The sequence below is a fragment of the Crocodylus porosus genome, unplaced genomic scaffold (genome assembly GCF_001723895.1).
Source record: "Crocodylus porosus isolate Cpor-Errol unplaced genomic scaffold, CroPor_comp1, whole genome shotgun sequence".
Lineage (NCBI taxonomy): Eukaryota > Metazoa > Chordata > Crocodylia > Crocodylidae > Crocodylus > Crocodylus porosus.
In genome coordinates, this window is record NW_017728948.1 from 22,867,028 (window position 1) to 22,891,438 (window position 24,411).

Consider the following 24,411-nt stretch of genomic DNA (forward strand, 5'->3'; position numbering starts at 1 on the left):
GCACCTGCTCCTCACTGCTGCTGACCCCCCAACTTCTCTTTTTTTTTCAAGACCATGGTAAAACACATCAGCTGCTCAGCTGTGACTCCCTGTCCACGCTTCTGTCAGGGGTGCTGCTCCCAGCCCTCCAAGGCCAGCATCACAGGGCCAGCCATGCAGGGGTCCAGTCAGCTGGCATGGGGCATGATGTCCTCCTCCCCTGTGTCCAGCCCCATCTCTGTCCTGGTTGGTGTTGCAGTGCTGCATTCTGGGCAAGGTCCTACAGGTCCAGTGGGTGGCCGTGACCATGGGGACCCCCCAGGATCTTGCCCTACATGCAGGAGCTGACCCACATTCTGGTACCCCAGGATCCTGCACCCATACCCCACATCACCAGAGAAGGGGACCTCGGGCCTTCAGCACCCTGCCCTGCATTTCTCCCCAGCTGCTGTGCCCACTGGCAGCCAGGGAGCCTTGGCCAGTGGCTGCCTCAGCCTTGGCCCCATCCTGCAGCTGCCCATGAGGAGCAGCTGGCTATGGCACCTCCAGCTACAAGAAGCACCAGCTCCTCCCTGGGGGAGCCCAAGGCCAGGCAGCCCCCAGTCCACTGGAAGCAATGGACACTGGGTGAAGCCAGACACCACCTGGCATGGGGAGTCCTGCACTGAGCCACCAGTCTTACTGCCCCCAGATGGATGGTAGGTCCCACACTGGGGGTGGCTCCCAGCTCCAGTTCCCATCCCTGCCCTTGCCCCTGGTTCCAGCCCTGCCCCCTCCTCATCTGGCCCACCTACACTCCCTTGACTCCAGGTCCCTGCCCCCTCCCAGCATACAAAAAGATGTGACACAGGTCAGACCTTTACTGAGCAGTTCATGTTCCCACAGATGCATGGGCAGAGGCATCTCATGTACCCTGGAAGGGTACAGTGATCTCCTTCTTGGCAACAGGGGGCAGAAACATATAGTTCTGTGACTGATAGCTGTTCAGGCACTAGCGGATGTTGCAGGGCAAGCTGGGCTTGGCCCTCTTGCTATCATAGCTCAGGGTCCTGATCCAGGACTGCAGATGTGCCTTAGGTACCAGCAGAAACAGCAGCAGCCAGGGTAGAGGTGGGAGTAAGTAGGGCCTGGAGCTGTGGCAGCAGGTGCTGCCAGCAGCCTGGCTTGGCCCACCCTGGGAAGGGGGCAGGGGAGGCAGGTGGCCTGTGGCCAGCCCCCAGGGAGCAAGTGGGGACAGGGGGCTTGTGTGGCACCCATTTGGGCCCAGGCTTGCCTGGCTAGCTTACCATAGTCCCTGGGCATCTGCATGTAGCTGACCTCCAATCTGAGGCCAGGCAGCATACAGCCTCTGGAGCAGATCATCATATCTCTCAAATGTTGCATACTCTAACAAAAGCTTTCTGTCTCTTGCTTCTACAGGGCAACATCTGGGAGATGCCACAGGGGCCCGCAGGACTGCCACTGGAGGCTTACTGCCACCCACTGCTGGAGCTTCCTGGAGGTGCTGGTTGCACTAGCAGCACAGCCAGGATGGGACCACAGGCTGGTGGTCACAGTGGAGGGCTGTGTGGTAGACCAGAGGGTGTGGCAGGCACAGGACCTCACCTGGTAGACTGCCTGGGAGGAGGTGCAGCTGTGGGTATGCCATGCCTACTGGGTGGAGCTGGCAGCCCTGGAGTGGCAGTGTGTGGAGCTTCTTGAGCAGCAGCTGGCTGCCCACAGTTGTCCAGCAGAAACTGTGCCCATACTTCCCTCTGCCCCAGCCCCACAGGTCCTGCCCACCACCCCTCAGCAGGCCCCCAGCAGCACCCTGGAGCAGGTCCTGCAGCATTTGGTGGCCGCAGGCATCCCTGGCCTTTGCCGCAGGCCCTGGAACCTGGGGGAACTGTTTGCAGCTGGGGTGCTGGCTGCCTTTCCCCAGGCTCTCCAACCTGGGCAGCCCCACTCTTCAGCCCCTCACAGATGGACTTAGAGACGGGGTCAGACATGTGAAGTGTCTGTAGTTTATGGAATAGGGTTTTTTTTGTTGGTGGGTGGGGAGGGTAGTGAAGGGGCACCATGTGTGGGGAGAGGGGGGAGGAAGCTGTGTTCACTGAGTGGGGAGGAGTTGGGGGTTTTTCTATTAATAATGTTTGTATGGTCTCTTCTACATGTGTGCCCTGGAGTGGTGCTGGGGGTGGGCATGGGGTCAGTGGTGTCTGGGCAGCAGGGCAGGTCTGGAACAGGGAGTGAAGCAGGAGTGGGGTCAGCCAGAGCTGGTGCCCTGGGCACAGCTGACAGGTGCGTGGTTGTCCTGGGACCTGGACAGGGTGGGTCCTGGTGGGGTCAGCACCATGGCCAGCAGCAGTGCAGGGTACTGGTTTTTGCTGGCTGGAGCAGCGGGGCATTGGGCACTGCTGGCAAGGGCAGAGGCTGGAGCAGCCATGGGAGAGGGGGACAGGGTGGTCAGGGAGAGAGTTGCTGTGTGCTGCTCCTGTACTAGGTATGCAGCTCCCGGGCAGGGGAGGAGCTGGCTAGGGATCAGAGAATTGGTGTGTGCTTTTAAGATGGCTGCCAATTGCTGGCAACTGCCTCTGGCCTCAGCATGGCTGCCAAGTGCTGGTAGCCATGTGACCAGAGACAAGAGCTCCCCTTGGTGGCCACAGGAGCACATGGCAGGCTGATCTGACTTGGGAGTAAATCTAGTCCCAGGTTGCCTGCACATGTAGATGCTGGCCCTATTCTTGTTTACTGCCCAGTAACTTACTATGCAGTAAGTTTAATGTGAAGTAAATGCACATATAGATGTGCCTACTGTGCATGAAACCAAATACTGGCAACACTTATGAAATAAAATTGTAATTTCATCCTAGATAACCAAATCGAAAAATTAAAATATGCATATCTGTATTTCCATATCTGTCATGCCATATTAGGAACCTGTGTATAAAAGATCTCCTGAAGCATTACTGTCTGTTTAGAAATGTTTCATGGAATTAACCTATATTTACCTTATTATAGGGCTGATTCTACAAACAGATACTCACATGAGTAGTCTCACTGGCTGCTGTGGGCCAGCTGGAAGAAAGAAAATCACTCCTATGGATAACTGTGCATTTCAATTAGAGTTTCAATTAGAGTAGGGAGATGGTAGTATTCACACTGTGAAATGTTATCAGCTTTGCTCCCTCCTGGAAGAAGCAACCTTTAAGCAAGAACAAGGTCATTATAAAAAGGCCTGAACAAGACAGTTTATTTTAGAAAATGAAACCTAGCTTTTCCTGGACAGTAAAATTACTTTCCTTGGTTTTTATTCTGTGTTTTTAGTCTTTGTCCCAACCAAGCAATTTAACCAGCATCATATGTATATGGCAGATCTTAAATCATTCTGTCTTATACCTGGAAGCTTTTGTGTTATTCATAGGAACATTGTATCATTTCTGGAGCTGTAAAAATGTATATTGTTCTGAATATTTTATTCAGACAAAAAAATGACAAGAAATGATATATAATGTGCAACCAAATGTAAAAATAGATTCAATTATAAAGAATGGATTTGGATTTTTGTAAAAGATACAGATATACAAACAATACAATTAAGCATCATAAATAAAATAATATACTTATTATAAGTTCCAAAAAACTTACTTTTTTAAAAAAGTTAAAATGGAAATTTGGTTACAGATGCCAGTTAAAAATAAAAGCACAATACAGTAGAACAATCATGCATTTACTATCAAAACGTGAATGTAACAAGTTGTAAAAGTACCATAAATATACAGGCATGTGATGATTTTTTTAAAAACTGGTTTTATATTGTATTACTTAAAGTAGACATATTTCTCTCTACTCAAGATGACTCTTATCAAGAACAGATCCATGGAAACAGACACATTACTTTTTCACAGTTTAAAACATCTATGTTCTCTCTATGCATGTTATGGACATGAACAAATTTCTAATGTTTTCAGTTCTCTTTCATGAACTGTTTCTGAATTCTAGCTGGGCAGCCTATTAGCACTACTATAATGATCTTTCACCTGCATAATAATACACTACCATTGGATCTGGTTCCACTGTAATCCATAGCAAAATTGTCATTTATGTCAATGAGATGAGGATCAGGTCTTCTATTATAAAGAAGAATGCAAAAACTTAAAGAGCAATCTGAATATATTCATTCTGCAACTTTTTCAATGGGTTCTGGGGTTTAAATGAAAGTATTAGATGGTTAGTCTATTTTAAACCACATTCATCTATTTACATCATATATACACATTTATAAATGTGGCAGCAAATGCTTGAATTATGTTTAGCAGGTTCACAAAATTCCAGATTTCAATCCAAGGGGTTTGCTTTAATGAACAAAGGCAGAAGAATATATATATATATATTTAACATGTGCTAATACTCGGACTTAAGGACAATGCTGGCTACTGGCAAGTAGCCAGGAATATGACAACCTTGAAGAGATTGCCAAGTGAAGCCATTCAAGTTTTGTTCCAGGATTCTGAAGATGTTGTAAGAGAAGTCAACTCATAAAACATGATTTTGCTGCCATTGGCAATTTTTCCAATAGAACAGGATAAAGGGAAACAATTTTGGCTGTGTAAACTGCATTCCCAGTCTATGTGCTTCTCGTATTTCTCATAGGGAATTCCACCTTTCAAAGGAATCACACTTTTTGGAGTGCAGGGGAAGAAATAATCATTGCGTGCACAGAGATGCTCAGGGTTAAGTTTTGCTCCAGAATTTGTGTCTAACTAGCTGCTGCAGCCTCTTGTGCAGCCATGTCCCAGTATATTGTTGTTGCATCCATCCTGAAGCCTTCCATGTGCCTGAAGGGATGCTCTGCTTTCCATACTAGATGTCTGTCCACTTTGATCCTGCTGTTGTCTTAATCTACCAAAGAACAAAATGATAATATATTTACTCTGACCCCAAACAGTATAAAGAGAAAAAAAGTATTCTGCCCATAGGTATATGCACACATCTGTAAGCCAGTGCCTAGTCTGGGCCTACTTATGTCCACAGTTAAACTTCTTTGATCTCCGAGACTTCTCTTTCCTGCTTCCCTTTCTTGGTTTTTTTATTCTTAATAGCAGGGAATTTCTTCAATCTGGGCTGATGTTACATTAATGGTTCAATCCTGTTATCATTCAAGTACAAAGTCTATCCATAGGTGCACAAAATATTACAGTTGTTTTGCCTCCAGCTCGCTCAGATTGAGACTGCTACAGGGGGAAGCAATTTGCTCAATACACTACTTGTTTTGAATGAGTGGGAGAGTATGGGAGGAGAAAAAAATTTGCGGTAGAAGAAGTCCTGGCTCTGCCTACTCACTCGGTGCTGATCAACAGTTTGTCAGGCACACTACAGGGAATAAGCAACTGACCCCATTTTTCATTCTATACAAATATTAGCAGCCAGCATTAGGGCAAAAGAAATAAACAAGTGGAAATGAACAAATGGAATGTGCTTCTCATAATTACTGTCATGTTAGCATCCGATGAAGTAGATCAGTCTTTCCCAACCGGTGTGCCACAGCATATTGGTGCCATTGGACACGTCCAGATGTACTGTGGGATCTTGGGGGGAGGGGCTCCCAGTGGAGTGTGGCTACAGCCAGTGCTGTCACTGCCATCCCACGCAGCCACTGAGCCCCGGTTGGGCCTGCACCAGTAACCCGCTCCCCCATGCTCCGTGTTCTGCCACTTGTGCCATGGGATGAAAAAGGCTGACTAAGTGTGTCATGGGACAGAAAAGGTTGGGAAACACTGAAGTAGATGGTTGCCTACAAATGCTTAGGGTTTTCTGAACCACTTAGTCTCTCGGGTGCCACCCTTATGGCACCTACCTTATGTCTGTTATATGTTGTTAAAGGCTCCTAATGGATTTTCTGATGTAAGATTTGTTTTCCTAAATCCCTTAGGAGCTTTAGACAATCATCTCCTATTGCTGTTGTCTTATAAAAATGATAGCAACAGCAGGCATTTCAAGTGACACCCATCGCACTAATCATTCCTTTTATCATGAGAATTCTCACTAAATCAGTTTAAAAGTGTGTTGCAGTTTCTGCATAATTAATATTTTGTACTGGTGTTTTCCCTTCATGTCCTAACACCTGGAACTTCTTGCACCTAGCCACCTGTGGTCATGCAATAAGCAAGTTTGGAGCTGTCATAGCTACTTTGAAGAGACTTCTCAGACAACAGAAGGCACACAGAAGTGCAGCACCTATCAAAAGTAATAACACAGGCATATCTCACACCAAGAGACAGTTTATAACTTCCAAGTAATACCTATTTATAATATATGCAGTTGACTTTTGTGACAGAGAATTATTATGAAACAACTTTTTTCAAGGTCACAGGATGGAATCCACACCAAGAATAATAAACAAATAGAAACTGTTGCAAGACATGCGAACCTTATGCATAAATGAACATGAAACAACATAGTGACAAAGGTAGTTATAGTTTTGCCCAGTAGTTAACTTCAGGATTGGGTTCTGCTTTGCTCTCATTGATAGAGGCATTTAGGCCACACACAATATTAGCTGGGGTGCATTAACTTAATCCCAATTCAATTAAGATTCACTTTATGCACTCATATCTACATGAGGGGGTCAAGCCACTGAACCCAACCTATAGCCAGTGCACAAATCAAGATTGCAGGAAACCACATCAACATTACTGAACCCCATGAGAAGGACACAGTTCCCAGTCATATCTTCACTTCCTGCGTGGTTCATTAACTGACCTATGTATCCATCTACATAGTATGCTGGCTGATGTCTAGCCCAACCAAAATGCACTTAGATGTTTTGGTTCAAGACATAAAGATCCTGGACATGCAACTCTTGTAAAATTCACCTGTGGGTGCACATGTCCAAAGTTTAGGTAGAACAATACTCAGTGCTGCCATGTTTAGATGCCTTAATGAATACTGGACCTAATTACAAATTCAGATCCTCCAAAAGCCCAGTTCAATTGCCACCTAAAGCCCATAGACATCTTAATTTCTGCATCTCATAAGATGTCTGAAATTCTGCCAGAAGATTCCAGAAAAACTTCAACCTGAGCAGCTTGGTGCCTTTCTCATACCTTACTTCCTTCTGAAATTCACAACTTAGTGTTTCTCCACCGACCTTCCCGAGGGACCAAACCTGTTAGGTGATCTCAGAATAAACTTCATGGATTGGACTCCACATAAATAAACAGCTGTAGGAGGAAGAAGTTTATATCCTTTTGCCTATAAGTTCAGTGGTTAGAGATCCTATACAGGACATGGAAAACCTATATTTAATGCCCTCCTTTTTCTGAGGGGTGCAAACATATAGATCTTTCCTGCCAGGACAGTGTCTTAACAACCAAGCTGTGGGTTATTGGGGCATGAAGTACTGTCAAGCTCTCTTTTTGATGCTGTTCCAATTTTCATGTCCTGATCAAAGAATTATTGAGCCAGAGAAAGAGTGATAGCAATCATAAACATAATTCTGAAGGTTAGTTGATGGGGTCCTTTGAAGGTGCTAGCTCTAGTACCACTCACGTGTTTACAGTATATTACATAAAAAGTCCTTGAAGCAAATATTAGAAATGGGGACTCCCCTTCTCAGTTGAGGAGCCAACCACTTAGCTATAGGCTCTTACTCCTAGTCTCTGGCCCAATCAGTCTTCGATTGTTCCAAGCTTTTTGGTTCAATCTCTTAGAAAGTAGAAGCTGTGGGTCTGCCTCTTTTTAGGCTAAGAGGGAACTGAATGTAGGTCTCCAACATCCTAAGAGAGTTCTCTGACTATTGACCTATTTGGATATGCGGGTAGCAGATCCTTCTAGCTTTCTTTAAAAGAAACCAGAAGATACTATTGTATTTTGGGTGGAAACAAACATGGTAGGTGTGCTCTGCAAAAGCCTACTGGAACAAGCTCCTCAGTAGAGCTAGTGGATGGAACACCCAGTGAGCAAGTCCCACTGGTGTATAGGTGCCAAGCTAAGCTGCTTGGCACTGTCAGGATCAAAGCCCCTTAGAGTATATATAAATGAAATATTTAGGTATCTGGGGAACTTTACTGATGAAAACTGTGGATATGTGTGATGATTATGAGGCGGTATTTTTTGTGGGGATGCTATATGTTTTAAGAGTGTCTTTGGATGGGTTTTATTCAGGCAGGGACAGGGTTAAAGGCTGGATTGTAGAGGGGCTGGGTGTGGTTTCACTGATTGCACTCTGCCCTGGGGAATCCCTTTGCTGAGAACTCTGACTCTTTCTAGGGGGTGGAGGGAGGCTGGAGATGTAAGTGGGGAAGCAGGAGTGTGCATGTACCTGCTGGAGTCAACAGAAGCCTATTGGTGTAAAGCCCCCAAGAGTGGCTGCACTGCACTGTTTGGTCTGCAGCAGAGAAGCTTAGAGCAGTGGGGCAGAGGCAACCTGCTGCAGGCAGCAGAGAAGCTGAGACCTTCGGGGACCAGGAGCAGCTCAGTGCAGAGACAGCAAGGATTTCTGTTGGCCACTGGAACTAAATGTGGACTGCGAAGTTAGTCCAAGCCAAGGGTGAGAATTACAAGTTGTCACAGTGTGGCATCCCTAGAGGTGGCACGTTGCCCCTAGTGGCCTGTGACCATGCCAGCTCCACCCTGCAAGTGCCTGTTCCTCTCTCCTGCCACGTCTTGTTGGAATAGATAATAAAATAGGAAACCTGCCCCCAGGTTTCTGCTCAGTCATGGTCCTAATGGACTCCACTAAAACCCTGCAGATTCTTTGACCCCTTTCTGGGTCCTGCACTAAGTAGGTGCCTCAGAGGACACCCTAAGCCTTATGGGCTATATGTGTGGCTCCAACACTGCCTCTTTACCGTGCCCCATGCCTCACAGATGGTATTCAGACATTGTCCCTCTGAAGCCTAAGTTTAGCTTAGCCTTTTGCCATAACTGGGCCCTTGGCCCCTGTCTGTGCGCCCCCACTGGCACTGGGGTCTATCCCATAGTATGTCTCAATGAGGCTTCCTTCTCCCCAATAGCCTCAGTCCCATCCACCAGTGTAAATAACAACAGAAAACACAAGCCCCTGGGCTACAACATAACCATAACCATTAGGGTGGCCATCATAGAGGACATTCTGGTTTTCTGCTACTCTGTCCTCTGTTGATATGAAACCTGATGCCTTTATGTCTCTCTTCAAGCGAAGAGAAAAATAGAGGGCATCAAGGCATCGGGTTTTGCATCAACAGAGGACAACTGAACTGTCCTCTATGATGGCCACCCTAATAACCATACCAATGGGGTCCACACTCTATCCCTTTTAAGAAGGCAAGCTTCACTCTCAGTATAATGTGCCTCCTACCCACAAGTATTTATGAGCTCCTATAACCCATTAATCCTACCAGCAGCAGAACAGACAGTCAAACATCTCCAAGTAGCTTTCTCTACAAGAGCTCATTCCCCCTTGGCTGCTATCAGAGAACTAACTCTGCTAGCCCCAGTCTGGTGCTCATATGTACCCAGGACCCTGCTTCCTTCCGGTCAGCTGACTGAGTGTAGGTGCCAGCTAATGTCCTCATTAGCCTGCCCCCCAGGCAACCCATACCTGTGGAGCTCTGTCTAGCTCTCAGGGCTCTCTAGATAAGCTGCTTCTGCCCTTAAAGGAGCAGGCACACTTTAGTGCACTGCAACACAAGTGTTAGGAGATAGTGTGTTTTAAACCTTTGTTATGTTCTGTCTTCCCCAGTTCTATTGTAATGTTTTCCCTAAGTATTATCACTAGGTTTTTTTTATCTCTAAATTTAGCTGTCCTGTAATTGAATATCTCACCTCACAAGAAGTTTGTAGTCTCACAGCCTTGCCCAGCTCAGGGTCCCATCACAGTATGTCTCTATTGTGGAGGCAGTGCACGGTAGCTGGGACATTCCTGAATATACCCCACTCACCTGCTCCAGCTCAATCCTGGAAATATGCTTGTGAAACACCTTCCAGCCTTTTAAGCCTGTTGAAGATTGAAGTCTCAAGAGTGGCTCCCCTACAGCCTATAGAGATTGGGCACCTCCAGCACTAGGTGGCATTTGAGCTGGGTTCTGCTCCTGGGGAGCCCTTAACTTGTCTTCCTTTGGACCAAGAGAGTTTTAAACACCTTACAGCCCTGAGCCTGTTTAATGTACAGCTAACCCATAAATGCTGAATTTCAAAAGCTACCTGAGAGGCTATGTACCTAAATTAAAGTAAAAAAATCTTCCAATAACAGGGCAAAGCAGAAAAGCACCAGTCTCAGCAAACTTTCTGAAACCTTTCAAGAGAACTTGGACTAGCACAAAGCCAGCCATCAGGAGGGATAACAAGAGAAACGGATGAAAGGAGGGACCCGTGCTGAGTGGAGCTACAAAAGATACTTCTGTCCTAGACCTACCTTTCTCCCTCTAGTGACATTTTCTTGATGTGTCATTTCCAGAGGGAAAGTAGCACTTTTCCCTGTGAGTCAGTACCAAATCAGTTTCCCAGAACAAGCTACTGCTGGAGCAGCCACCATTAGGAGGAGAAACAAAACCAACACCTGGGCCTTTAAATATTTCATGGCACTTCTGACAGAAACTGGAGGCTGAAGCCTGTTAGACAACCTGGTTTCCAATGTGGAACATTCTCTTCTGCTTAAATACATTTCTTCTGCTGTTATACGTGGGGACAATATCTTCTGAATTCCAGAAGTGCTGCTGTTTGCGTTAAGCAGCTGCTGTGGTCCATGCTAGACCTGGGTTCAGTGATTCTTTTATATCCCATATCTACTACACAGGACTCTTAATTAGATGATGTTTAGATAGGTTACAGTTAGCACACTGGAAGTATTAGAGGACTGTAGTGTGCTAAAATTTTATTTCAGTGCCTGAAATCTTTTTTTTTTAACATAAGTTAGTTGCCTACAATTGAAGACTGAATTTGACTGATGACTGTTATTGAATTAATGATGAGTTTGTGATCTGTGAATGTGTCTAATAGTTAGCATTCATATTACTTTCCTTCTTTAGATGTTTAAGCTCTTTTTAAGCTCTGGAGACCCTAGAAAATGACAGGCAGCATAGCAAAATGGTTACAGCATTGAAGTGGGAGACAGCGCGGCTAAGTTCTGATATGGTTCTGCTGTTAGCTTGCTTGAACAGCACTGGGCAAGTTGCATCCCTTCTCTGCTCCTTAGTTTCCCTCCAGCTGATGAGCTGACAAAGATACAAACATTTTTATCCAATAGGAAAAAAAACCTTAATTTTTTTTCATGATTGAAACATTGAGATTCAGGATATTTGGGTTTGAAAATACCTTGGAAGCCCTGCTGCCCAGGCTAGCTGGCCTCCAGGCTGCCCCACTGCTCGGCTCTTTTGCTGCTCATTTGATAGGTATATTGCTTGGGCTTGTCAACAGATCATCTGGAGTTTGGGTGACTGTGTGCCTGAGCAAACTAGACATTCAAAAACAAGAAGCCACCTGTCCGGAGCAGATGAGAAGCTGGCATGATGCAGGAATAGCTGATGGTGGTTCACTGGTGTGGAAGGGAAGATGTCACTTCCTTTTTTTCAGCTGATAACCAGTGGTCAACACAGATGTTGATGGCGAAAATGGTGAAATCTGCTCCCTATAACTGTGAATCGGCTGCTGCTCCTGCTCTCCCACCACCCAGAACACAGCTCTGGCCAGTTACACTGCTGGCAAGGCTACTCAGGAGGTTAACCTATGTGGCTTGGGACAGCCATTCAAAAGGCCAGAGCCTGCATTGATTCGATCTTTGCAGGTTAGTCTGCCTAGGCTGAACCAATCTGCAAATATACAGACAGTCACTCTGGACTGAGGAAATTCAGGGACATTCCTGCAGTTACTCAGGCCAGAAGCCAGGGAGTGCTTGAATGCACCCTGGGAAGCTGTGTTAGGTAGGTATGGCCAGCCCTGGCAGTAGCCTGTACCGAACTGGCGAGGGAGCGGTTTGATTCCCCCCTCCCTGTCCCATTCACATGGACTCAAGCTGGAGTCCACTGGGCACTCCCCCGTGGCTGCTATAGCAGTGTTAGCAAGGCCAGATGCTGGCTGGCATGGGCCCTGAGGCAGAGGGGGCAGGAAGGGGTGTTGTTTCCGCTTCTGCTCCCTCTGCCTCCAGGGGACCACAGCGGGGCCTGCCCACCCCAACCACTGCTGCTGTACAGGGGGCAAGTGGAAGAATAAGCCCCCTCCACCAGATGCCGGGGGAGGGGGAATAACTTTGCTCCCTGCCCTCTCACCTAAGGGGCCCTGCCAGCCAGCCTCTGGCCACAGCGCCACCCGCCCATTGGAGTGGAGAGGGAGCAGGGCCCTTGATGGGGGCAGCGCTCCCTGTTGTGGCATCCTGGAGCATGAGCTTCGTCCTGGTGGGGGGGGGCACAAGTGGGGGTCAGAGTTGTTGCAGATTGTGCGCAGCAGCACAGAGGCTCAGAGGGGGCCAAGTCCCTCCCAGTACTGTTGCCGCCACGTGCCTGCCCAATCTGTGGCAGCTTTCCCCACCCCAGAGCGTAGCCTCTTGTGTTGGAAAGAAGCTTGCACTCCAGGACACCATGACAGGGGGTGCTTCCTCCATCAAGGGCCCTGTTCCCTTACCACTTCAGTGCTCAGGGAGCAGGATTATTATCCTTCTCTCCAGTGTCTGGCAGAGGAGAAGGAGGGGCCTTATTCTGCTGCTTGCCCTGTGCATGGAGTGGGTGGGATGGGCAGGCCCAGCTGCAGTCCTCCAGGGGCAGAGAGGCCAGAGGGGGGAAACAACCCCCCTCCCCACCTCCTCTGCTGCAGGGGGCCATGCCAGCTGGCATCTGGCTATGCTCCCTCCACTGTGGCAGCGAGGCGGGAGCAGACCCTGGCAGACCCTGGCTCAGGTCCATGCTGGTGGGATAGGAAGGGGGGAATTAAACCCTTCCCTGGCCAGTTCATGCCAGGCTACTGCTGGGGCTGGCCAAGCCCCCACTGCTGGAGCAGCCAGTGGTGAAAAGCAGGCCCATGTTGGTGGGACAGGGGAGGAGGTGGGGGGAAATAAACAAGTTCCTTTCTCCCTTCTGGGGCCAGCATCTGGCCAGGCCTTTTCCCCTGGCTATCCCTGCTCCACCTGGGAAGCAGAGGGGTGGGCTAGCCCTGTTAAACCAGGAAGGGGTCTGGAACAGACATTCCATAAACTGGTTTCAGATCAGTCAGTTAAGTCTGATATTACATTCAACCAGGTTTATCTTAATCCAGTTTCAGACATTTTGAAACTGGTTTATGTGCACTGAACTTCTGTTCTGTTACAGGTTTAAACCAGTTTCTGATCACTTAAACCAGTCTATGTGTAACGTCTGTCCCTAGCCTGTGTGTGGAGGGACTTGGCTGGATATCTGTAGTACCCAGAAACAGACCATGGTAAAAGCCTGGACAGAGCTTTGTGTGGGTGCTTGAAGCTATAAGCACCAGTTCCAAAGAACAAGCTGAGGGATCCCAAATTTCTAGCTAGCTGAGGATTTGGGTCAGGACCAGGATCCTGCTTCCCAGGACAGAAACTGAGAGATGGTTTTTGTGTTGTAGAACTGAAGGGTGGCCAGAAGGAACTGAAGCAAGACCTAAAATGGGACTGGTATACTTTCAAAATAGATTTAAAGCCAGGTAGAAAAGAATAGTTTCCCAGAAAGAATAGACCAATGACCTGCAAGCAGAGTTGAAATCTTTGTTAGAGCAGCAGCTACAAAAGTTGCATACAGCCTGCAAAGCCCAGCTATGAAACTCCCTGTCTGTAACACTACAATGCAATCTGACTGCTGTAATAAGAAGTTGTCCCTTGAAAGAGAAGAAATCAAGAAAGCTCAAGCCAACTTGAACTTGCTAAAAACATAGATTTAAGGACCTCAAGATTTTGAGCAAAAGTCAGGAAAGCTGTGATAGTAGATGCAGGTAGGAATTTGTTCAGATTTCACTATGCAGTCAATCTATGTCTAGACTCACTAAGCACTATGTGTAGATTTAACTGTGCAGTCAATATCAGAAATGGTCTCAATATCAGAATACGGTTTGTGAAAAGCCCCCCTTTAAATATGTGGCTCAGGTTGAACAACTAGTTTGTAGGCAACTGAACAGTGAAACATTTGTTCTGCCTGCAGGGGAAGAAACCATTATAACTGCTATATATGGTGCTAACTTTCCAGCAAAGGAAAGACAAGGACCTGGGGTTTGGAAGAAACTAAGCTGCTAAAGCTGTCATGCCTCCGAGTCAGGAAGAGGTCCTTTTTCATTTGATGAATGTTTCTGACAAGCTGCAAGTAATAAAAAATAGAACGCCGGTTGCAAAATGTGATTAGTGGAGCTAGTAAATGCTGGGACAGAGGAACAAATACAAAGGGAAAATGAGCTACAGCAGCACAGTCTAAGAGGGGACTGAGTTAGGAATTAGGAATGGTTTTGTTTCATAAAGATACTGATTGTATTGTCTATCTGGATTGTACTGCTGCATTGGTCCAGCAGTAGTTTGATATGGAGAAAAACTGGACAACTTAAACATCTACCTCCCTGTTTGTCAGTAGCAGAGAGAGAAGCAGTGTTACAAATCAAAGGTATAGCAGCAGCACAGTTCCTGCATCCCTCCAAAGGTGGCACCTGGGGCTGCTGCCTCCCAGTCACCTCCCTTCAGTTACGCTGCTGATACAGATCACTGAGAAAACATATCAGGAAGATGCATGTGAGCCTTCAAGCAAAACTTGACCCTCCCCCTCAGTTCTGGTAAAGAAAAAGAATTGTTCTGATATCACTGAAAATATCAACTGGGAAACAGAGACAGCATGGAGAGTAGTATCTTCTTGCAATACCATAATAAAAACTTCCTGAGCACAGTAGGAAAGCCTAGAGTTTAAGAGAGAGATATTTCATTGGAGATGGGAGAAACCAGCAGGTGATAGGTACAGATATTGGCTGCTCATAAAAAAAGATACATTGAAAAAAGAGTTTTTAAGTCTATGTCATGCTTTTAAAACAGCTGAACATGTTGGGGTTGCAAAATCCTTAACTGAGCTAAGGGAGAATGTTTACTCTGTAAACATCAGGCAACAGGTAAAAAATGGTGAAGGTGATATGATGACTGCATTGTTAAGAAGGGTTTTTCCTTTTTAGACTAGGTGAGCCCCTCTGCACTGGTATTTTATTAGGGCATTGACAGAACACGTATTGTGCCTGAACTATTATCTGAGGGGGAGGTTGGTAATTTTATTTGCTGGTAGCTAAAGATTCTTTTACAAAATTGTCCGGAGGTTACCCAATAAAAAATCCAGAAGCTGTCAAAACACCAGAGATTTTAGTGAATGGATTCCTTAACAGATTTGGGATCCCAAGTGAATTGTACACATAACTAGTTTCAGCAAATTCATTAGATTCTAGTGATTGGACTATATGACCTGCTGAAGCCCCTTCCACCCGGCCTTTTCTATGAGTCTATGACTCCATGGGTTAAATAGGTCAGGCTAGATCATCACAAAGGATCTTTCTGGTTTTAAGACCTGCTTTAGGATTTTATCCCCCACTGGTCTCCCGATCCCTTTAGTTTCTAAAGGCTGAATGTTTAAAGGTAGCCAAGGGGCTGCAATTCTTTTTGGCCTTATATAGTATGTGCTGGGGTGAGAAACAAAAATATCTAACTACAGTTTCACTTTCCTGCAGCCTATGTCCAGGCCTAGCAAATTCTTGTCATCTGTGGATGTTTTATACTGAGTCTTTGCTAGTATCCCAGTGGTTCAGTGCCTCAGCAGGATGGTGTGAGACCCTTTCAGGGGTGCTGCCGCACTGGTGCTGCTGCTGCTGCTGCTGCCACAACCAAGAGAAGCTGCCCTGGACCAGGAAGCATCTGTGTTCCTGCCTGCATTCAGTTTATTTCCTGTTGCAGTGGTTTCCCAGTCCAGCCCTGTGCACACATCCTGGGAACAGGTGAGTGGGGCAGTTTTGCCTGGTGGCAGCATTGCCACCGGCCCTCCTACCACAGGTACCTTTGGGTCCGTCCCCAAATGCACCTCCTGGAAAATGAAATTTCCACTAAATTCAGGAAATTTACACAGAGATGCCATAAGCCTAAAAAGAAAGACAACCGCTGGTATATTTAAATGTGAAGTTTCTGGAGAGCTGGCACATGAATTACTAACTTAAATAACAGCAAGGTTAAAACAGTTAAGGGATAGGTTGAGCTGAATTCAGTGACAACAGTACAACTCGTCAGTACTCTTCTGCGTCAGTCTTTCATCAGTCCCATGGGATGCCCCTGGCCACTATGGGACAGGGAGGCTTGGGTGAGGGAGATTCCTTACCCTCCGTCCATGCTGACCCCATGAAGAAACACCCTGAGAGGCTGGACACCTTCAAGTCAGCTGGCTCTGACAGTTTACACCCAGGGTACTCAAGGAGCTGGCGAGCATCATAGCCCAGCCCCTGGCACGGATCTTTGAGAACTCCTGGCGCTCTGGTGAAGTGCCTGAAGATTGGCAGAAGGCCAATGTGGTGCCCATCTTCAAGAAAGGGAGGAAAACGGATCCAGCAAACTATAGGCCCGTTAGCCTTACCAGTATCCCGGGGAAGGTCTTAGAAAAGATTATCAAAGAGGCCATTCTTAACAGACTGGCCTATGGCAACATCCTGAGGGATAGCCAGCATGGGTTTGTTACAGGTAGGTCTTGCTTGACCAATCTCATTTATTTCCTTCTATGACCAGGTGACCTATCACCTGGACAAGGGGATAAGAGATTGATGTCATATATCTTGACTTTAAAAAAGCCTTCTATCTGGTATCCCATGATCACCTCATAGTAAAATTGGCTAACTGCGGCCTTGGCCACACCACAATCCGCTGGCTGGGGAATTGGCTCCGTGGTAGGACCCAGAGGGTGGTGGTTGGTGGAAGTCAATTGTTATGGTGCGCTGTGACCAGTGGGGTACCTCAAGGCTCTGTTCTTGGCCAACACTATTCAACATCTTCATTAATGATGTGGACACTGGTATCAGAAGAGGACTGGCCAAGTTTGCTGATGACACCAAACTCTGGGGTAAAGCATCAACACCTGAAGACAAGAGGGTGATCCAGGCTGACTTTGACAGGCTCAGGAAATGGGTGGATGAGAACCTGATGGTGTTTAACATGGATAAATGCAAGGATCTCCACCTTGGTAGGAAAATCCTGCAGCATTCTTATAGGTTTGGCAATGCTACGCTGGCTAGCACTATGGATGGAAGGGACTTGGAGGTCATGATTGACCACAGGATGAACATGAGCCTTCATTGTGATGCTGCTGCTAGTTAAGCGAGCAAAATGCTTGCTTGCATCCACAGATGCTTCTCAAGTAAATCCCAGGATGTCATCCTCCCATTGTATTCAGCCTTGGTGAGGCTGCAGCTGTAGTACTGTGTCCAGTTTTGGGCTTCACAGTTCAAAAAGAATGTGGAGAAGCTTGAAAGGGTGCAGAGGAGAGCCACACGCATGATCAGAGGTCAGGAAAGCAGACCTTATGAAGAGAGGCTAAGAGACATGGGACTCTTCAGCCTGGAAAAGTGCAGGCTCAGGGGTGATCTGATGGCCACCTATAAGTTTATCAGGGGTGACCACCAGGATCTGGGGGTACGTCTGTTCACCAGAACGCCCCAAGGGATAACAAGGTTGAACGGTCACAAACTCCTCCATGACTGCTTCAGGCTGGACATAAGGAAGAACTTCTTTACTGTCCGAGCCCCCAAGGTTTGGAATTAACTGCCGCCGGAGGTGGTTCAAACACCTACTCTGGACACCTTCAAAAGACATCTGGATGTTTATCTTGCTGGGATCCTATGATCCCTGCTGACTTCCTGCCCCTGGGGGAGGGAGCTGGATTCAGTGATCTTCCGAGGTCCCTTCCAGCCCTAATGTCTATGAAATCTATGAACTCTCTTGTCAGGCCATGTCCCAGAAGATGAAGACATGGGGAAGAATAAATTTAGCTTTTATAAGCTACAGACATCCTGCGTTTACACAACAGAGAAGCATATGCACACCCCAGAAGTCAGCACACAATATTAGGGTAATGTGGGGGACAGTAATAGGCAGGACCTACAGCGTATTCATACATTATTAAAAATAATGAGCCATATGCATATGCATCTGGTGCTCCACTTTGAAAACTTCCACTGTTATATTTAGTTCCCTCATTTTACCATCAACTGCAGGCAATGATTATCTGCAGGAGACAAAAACGTCAATACCTAAGTGTGGTTTCTTGGACAATAAGTGGGATAGCTTGTAATCTGACTGCCCCTGCAGGGAATAAGAATTAAACTTGATACACAAGGTCGTGATAATTTTCTGGCTGCAGGTTTCTAGGAGATTTTTCTTATGAATTGGTGTTTGCTGTTTTCTGCATTTATGAAACTGAACAGAGAACCACATTCAGCTTTAAAAACAACACAGATATTATACAACAGGCTGATAAGGGAGATGGCCACTGTTGTGATGAACAAAACAGTGTATTTGCAAGAATCCTAGGCAGAACTTTCCAACATGGACTTGTACAAACTCCTGACAGAGGACCCCACAGCACAATACCAGGAGGAACTAGTTAAAAAAAGGATCTACCTCTGGAAACACAGGAGAGGATTACTGCTTCCACCTCCCAGACACCAAGGTCTGGCAACTTTTACTTATTACCCAAGATCCACTTTCCTGGCAACCCAGATGCCCCATTTTCTCTGGTGTTGGCAGCATTATAGAAGGAATTTCTGTGTATCTTGACTTTACTCTATTCCCATATGCCACTGGAGCTGCTAGCTATTTAAAGGCACCATAGATTTCTTAAGAAAACAGGGATCCATTGACAAGCTTCCAGCAAACATCACGTTGCTGGTTTGGACTTGATCATTTGAGGTCCCTTCCAGCCCTTAATTTCTATTATTTCTAAATGTCTATGATACCATAGATGTCATGTCTCTGTACACCAACATCCCTCATGAAGATGGATTATAAGCCATAAAGAACACTATTCACAAAGAGAAAACTGCTTTTATTTCCATTACACTCTCTTTTGTCCTCACGCAAAACTATTTCAGATTTGGGGACGCTTTTTACATACAAATGAAAGGCACTTCCATGGGCACACATATGACCCTCTAATGCCATAATGTCATATTAATGACAGACCTTGAAGTCCGTTTCCTCTGCTGCCCTTTTATCCCTCTGGTAATCAATGGCATCTTCACAATATGAATACATTGGACGGTATCTCCAAAGAAATTTCATCAGAACTGTAACAACTTTCATCACTCCATCAAACTAACTTAGGGACACCACAAAGATTTTCTTGGACCCTGAAGTGAAGGTTTGCAGTGGCCACATCACCACCAAACTGTATTGAAAACCAACCAACTGGTACAGCTTCATGCCATCAGCTTTCATCTTAAGTACACCACTAGATATGTCATCTACAGCCAAGCTTTACATTACAACCATTTCTACTCTGATCTCATTGACTGGGATGAACTTAAAGATCTGGAGCAAGGAGTCCTATAGTTCAACACAATCCCAGAACTGTACTCGCTCAAATAAACAAAGCCAGTCTCAGGCCTTGCTTTGCCCTGCTACAATACCAGTCCAGCATAAGGACAACAGAATCACTCTGGTTGCCCCTAGCTTGAATACCTTAGATACACCATTAATGACCTCCAATCCCTCTGGAAAAGGGTGAACATCTCAAGATAGCCTTGAGGGATGAAGCTGTCCTAGTTTACAGATACCCACCCAACCTCAAATGGCATTTCTCAAGCAACAGACTAACTCTCATCCTTACCGAGATACCAGGCATTGCAATGGACCCAAATGCTGGCTATGCCTCCACATCATTGCTGGACTGAATAACAAAGAGTACAACACCTGAGATTATTTCACCTGCAATTCTACCAATGTCATATACACTGTCACCCAGTTACATTGCCCCTCTGCTGTCTACATCAGACAGATGGGATAATCTCTATGTGTAAGAATGAACAGACACCAATCTGACATTAGGTACAGAAAGAAACAAAAACCTATGGCAGAAAACTTTAACCTTCCTGGACACTCCATCACTGACCTCAGGATTGCTGCTCTCAAGCAGCAAAATTTAAAAAACCAGTTTGAACAGGAAATTGCTGAATAAGAAATCATCCACCAATTGGCTTGTGTTAAGCATGGCTTATCCATTACCTGGATTAGTTTTTGTGACCCCTTTATTATCATGCATTTTTTCCTTATTTGCCTCTCCCAGCACTGCCCCCTCCCGCTTGACACCTTCTTCTCCCTCCTCCCTTCTTTTGTATTCAAATCATTCAGTCCACTTTATGTTCTGCTCTATGCATGTCCTTTTACAGCATCTGATGAAGTGAGCTCAGGCTGACAAAAGCTCTATATTTAGTTAAATATTAATTATTTTGTTAATTATTTAATCTACAAGGTGTACATTTACCCTTTTGTCAGTATTTTACAGGTTAGAACTGTATGTTTTTGTTTGTCTTGCACCTCTATCACTTCATTTAATGGCTCCCTGCTGCAAGTTTTTGAATTCAGCTACAGTTTGATGAATAAAAGGCAAACAGAGAGGGAGAGAAATGTGCAAGTTCTCTTGCAGAAGCTAACACTTTTCTCATAAAATAATCAATTTTCAGGGAAGCATTTTCTCTCTTCAAAATAAAGTGGCCAAATAAATAACATCACAGTGCATTGCCTTCATCCTGCCTTCCTTTGCACCTTCTGGCCCTCCTTTTAAGAAAAACAGAAGCTGATCCACTAGGTGGTCTCTTGGGAGGCAGGCACTTGCAGAGAGTAAAATTTACTTTCACGCAGAATTAATTTTAATTAATGTAAAGTTAAAATGCCAGTGAGAAAGGGCAAAAGTATAGAACCATGAAAGGACACAGTGGGCGTGTCCACACAAGCACCACAAAATGCACCCCACACACATGATTTGGTTCTCTGAGTTGTATATATGCCAAAGTCAGATACTGGGAAAAAAATTAAATACTGCCAAAAAAAAAAAAAGTAGTGTGGCACACATGGCAGATGCAAGTGCTACCCCAAACCGAAGCCTGGCCAGCCAGACCCATGCTCCAGGTGCAGGCCAGGCTCTGCCCACCTGGATCGCTACTGTCGTCATGCCAGGAGGTCCCCAGGACCCCAGGTAAGGCTGATGGGGCCAGCTCAGGTGCTGGTCTCAGCCTCTCCCTACCCCACTCAGGGCAATTTACCCCACGCCAGAGATGCATGCAGTGGTGTTCCCCGGGGACAACTAAGAGTGACACAAATATGTGCTGCTGCTAGATGTCTCTGGGGAAATGTATGTGAGTGCTTGTCTGGAAGTGTCAAAGAGCAAGATTGCTGCTGTCTCTGGAGTCAGGCAGGGTTCTTAGAAATGTGAGGTCACAGATAAGAAATGAATTCCAGTTTCATAGCTACCTACATTAAAACTGACTGATATCATGATTGAATTTAATTCACAATTATTACCAGAAATTTCACTGGAGAAGTTGCATGTGACATCAAGTCTCTTTTTCTACATCCCCCAAACACCTAGGGCCAAATGCAAATCTTTCTTGAAGGCCCCTGTACAGGACTCAGGTGGTAGACATACAAGTAATGGCTTGATGGGAAATGATGCACTAACCTCACAATCATGTTTCCTGCCATGCAAGCATCAGATTCCATCACATCTTATTGCCAGTGACAGCTAAAAAATTGTGTCTGTGAAGTGAAGGTGCTTGCTGAACACTCTGTGAGGATTAAACCAGGTGTTTTTTGTTGTTTGTTTATGTATAGAGCTGCATGTTGCCACTAAGAGTTTAATTAAAGTAAAAAATTAGTGAAGCCTTAAAAGTAGTAAGGCTTGCAAGATTAGTGAGGCCTTGTCTGTAGTGAGGCCTTGTAAGATTAGTAAGGCCTTAAACGTAGTAAAGCCTTGTATGTAGTGATGCAGTTAAAATTAACCTTATCGGAAAAATGCAAAAGCTTGTACTGCTATTGGTCAGTGTAGCAGGACACTAGGGTGCCTGCTACTGGCAACAGGAATATGGGTTCAGCTGCCACTCACTAGGGCAGCACAGGTGGGGTTGCTAAGGCAACTGACTGGGTCAGCTGACCAGAAGGGGGCAGGGCCTGGCCTTTATAAACAGAGAAGGCTGAGGCCAGAGGCAGTTCCCCTCTGGCAGTCTGAGAAGCAGGAGCTCTGCTAGAGCAAGCAGGGCGGGCCTAGTAAGGAAGCCAGATGGCTTGAGCAGTGTTGGCACAATGATACGGGGTGGAGAGAACCCTGACAGGGATATGGACGAAGGATAGCCAGGTTGGCTTAAGATCTGTGTTATGGCCAAGGGGCTTTGTGTTTCTGTTTTGGTTGTGATTGGAGGACTGGGCGAGGCTGTAGGGGTGGTGGAGGCCTCATTAGGAGCTCCCCAGTAAAGTGGGGGTGTTCTTGGCACCGGGGGGGTGCCATGTTTTGGGGTGTCCCAACCCCAGCCCAGTGTGGGCAGCTTTGGGAAGAGCTTGGCATAGGCAGAAGCCCAATGGGGCGCAGGACCCAGGAAAGGGGTCCGGGGGCCAGGTAAGGCTGAGGCCGCCTGAGCCCCAATTCGGAGCATCCCAGTGGGTATAGGACCCTAGAAGGGGTCTGGGGCCAGGTAAGGCTGAGGCCGCCTGAGCCCCAATTCGGAGCATCCCAGTGGGTATAGGACCCTAGAAGGGGTCTGGGGCCAGGTAAGTCTGCGACCGCCTGAGACCCGACCATGGGAAGCATGGGAGACGAAGCCCCAGTGTGGGCGGGGGAGCACGAGAGGCGCGAGTAAGGCCCCAGTGTGGGCAGGGGAGCGCGAGAGGTGTGAGCGAGCAAAGCCTCACTGTGGGCGGGGGAGCGCGAGAGGCACGAGCAAGGCCCCAGTGCAGGCGAGGGAGCGCGAGAGGCACGGAGGGACAGGCCCCAGTGGGGTGCTGTCTGTATGGGAGAAGCCCCAGGTGGGGGCGAGCCTATTGAGAGGCCCCAGGCGGGAGCGCGAGGCAGAGGCCCCAGGAGAGGGCGAGCATATGGAGGAGCCCCGGGAGGGGGCGAGCTTACTGAAAGGCAGAGGCCTCGGGAGGAGGCGAGCATATTGAGCAGGCCTCAGGAGGAGGTGAGCGGATTGAGCAGGCCCTGGGAGGCGGTGAGCGGATAGAGAGGCCTCTCTATCGTCGCCCGCTCTGGGCCTTGCAAGGTCCAGAGCAGGCGGCAGTATAAAGGCAAGGCCCAGGTGCGGGCTACGAGAGCCTGGGAGACAGGCCCCGGTGCGGCGAGGGCCGTGAGAGAGGCAAAGGGGGGTGAGAGAGGCCGTGAGGGTGCTGGTGGGCAATTGGACCAAGCCCTGGTATAGCAAGGTAGGCACCGTGTCAAAGCAGATATAAAAGGCAGCCTCCCCTAAACACTTAAAACAGCAAAGACGTGGCGGGTGAGATTGATGAGGGTGCAACTGATACCGGCTTGACACGGTAGCCAGGGGGCGCTAGGGGAGGTCACGGCACCCCTAGAGGTCGCACTGCCACAGTCAGCCATAAGAAAAGGTTGTAGTATACGAATGTAATATATACTATGTATACTATGAGTTAACAGCATAGCTCAGAAGTTAAAAATTAGCTAGCACATCCAGAAGTCAATAAAAAGAAGATGCAGCATTGTAAAAGAAGCTACTAATTTAGAAATTAGCTGCTAACCTGGATTCGGTGGGCCAGTAGATCTCAAGGAGCCCAAAGACTAAATACCAAGGTCCTTCCCAGTACCCCTCGGACAGCACAGATCAGGAACTCCTGACTTCACTGAGCTTTATGGAAAAAGAACTTGTCATACATCAGGCATCAGAGGGGACTGCCAATAAGTTGCCAACACAAAGTGTTGTTGTCTGTCATTGTTGTCTTGTTATACTACGCACAGTTGTGTGTTTGTTAAGTCAATAAACCTTTCTTACCTTTTTTACTCCCAACCACTCTCTCAATACTGAACCCTCCCACTGACAGCTGAGACACTGCCAATGCAGGGGGAGGCCGGGGAGACCAGGATCATGATCCTGAGCACCCTCTGCACCAGTGCTCCCATGGCTGGGGGCCCCATCAGCAGACGGGGTCCCCAGCCATGGGGCACACCATGCACCACTGTAGCTGGGAGCCCTGCAGCTGGAAGCCCTTCCTGACTGCACAGTCAGTTAATGGAATGACAACAATCAGCCACAAAGTTGTTACACATTTTTTGTGTAATAACTTTGTGGCTTATTCATCATTTTATCATGCCATTAATTGCATTAAGATGTGGCTGGGAAACAACTTAGGGCATTTATACACATACATTTGTCTGTTCCAGTGTGCTAGAAATCTAGCGTGTTGGAGCAGACTTGATTAATTGAGTCTGCTCCACACATGATCTGATGTGTGCATTGCATGCATTTCTATAGATGGAGAAATGT

The 24,411-nt window shown here is 46.9% G+C and overlaps 1 protein-coding gene across 4 annotated transcripts in view; it reads right to left on the minus strand.

Annotated features, from left to right (window-relative positions):
- Positions 1-3,184: 3,184 nt before the first annotated feature.
- STK32B (serine/threonine kinase 32B) overlaps positions 3,185-24,411 on the minus strand; it is a 315,985-nt gene continuing 294,758 nt past the window's right edge. Inside the window, exon 12 of one of the 4 annotated variants that reach the window (XM_019553397.1) lies at positions 3,185-4,860. In XM_019553397.1, the coding sequence (XP_019408942.1) occupies positions 4,722-4,860 (139 nt within the window). In that variant the 3' untranslated portion in view covers positions 3,185-4,721. Of the gene's footprint in view, positions 4,861-21,314; positions 21,326-24,411 lie in introns of those variants that run through there. The other 3 variants (XM_019553399.1, XM_019553398.1, XM_019553400.1) reach the window with 3 other exon arrangements.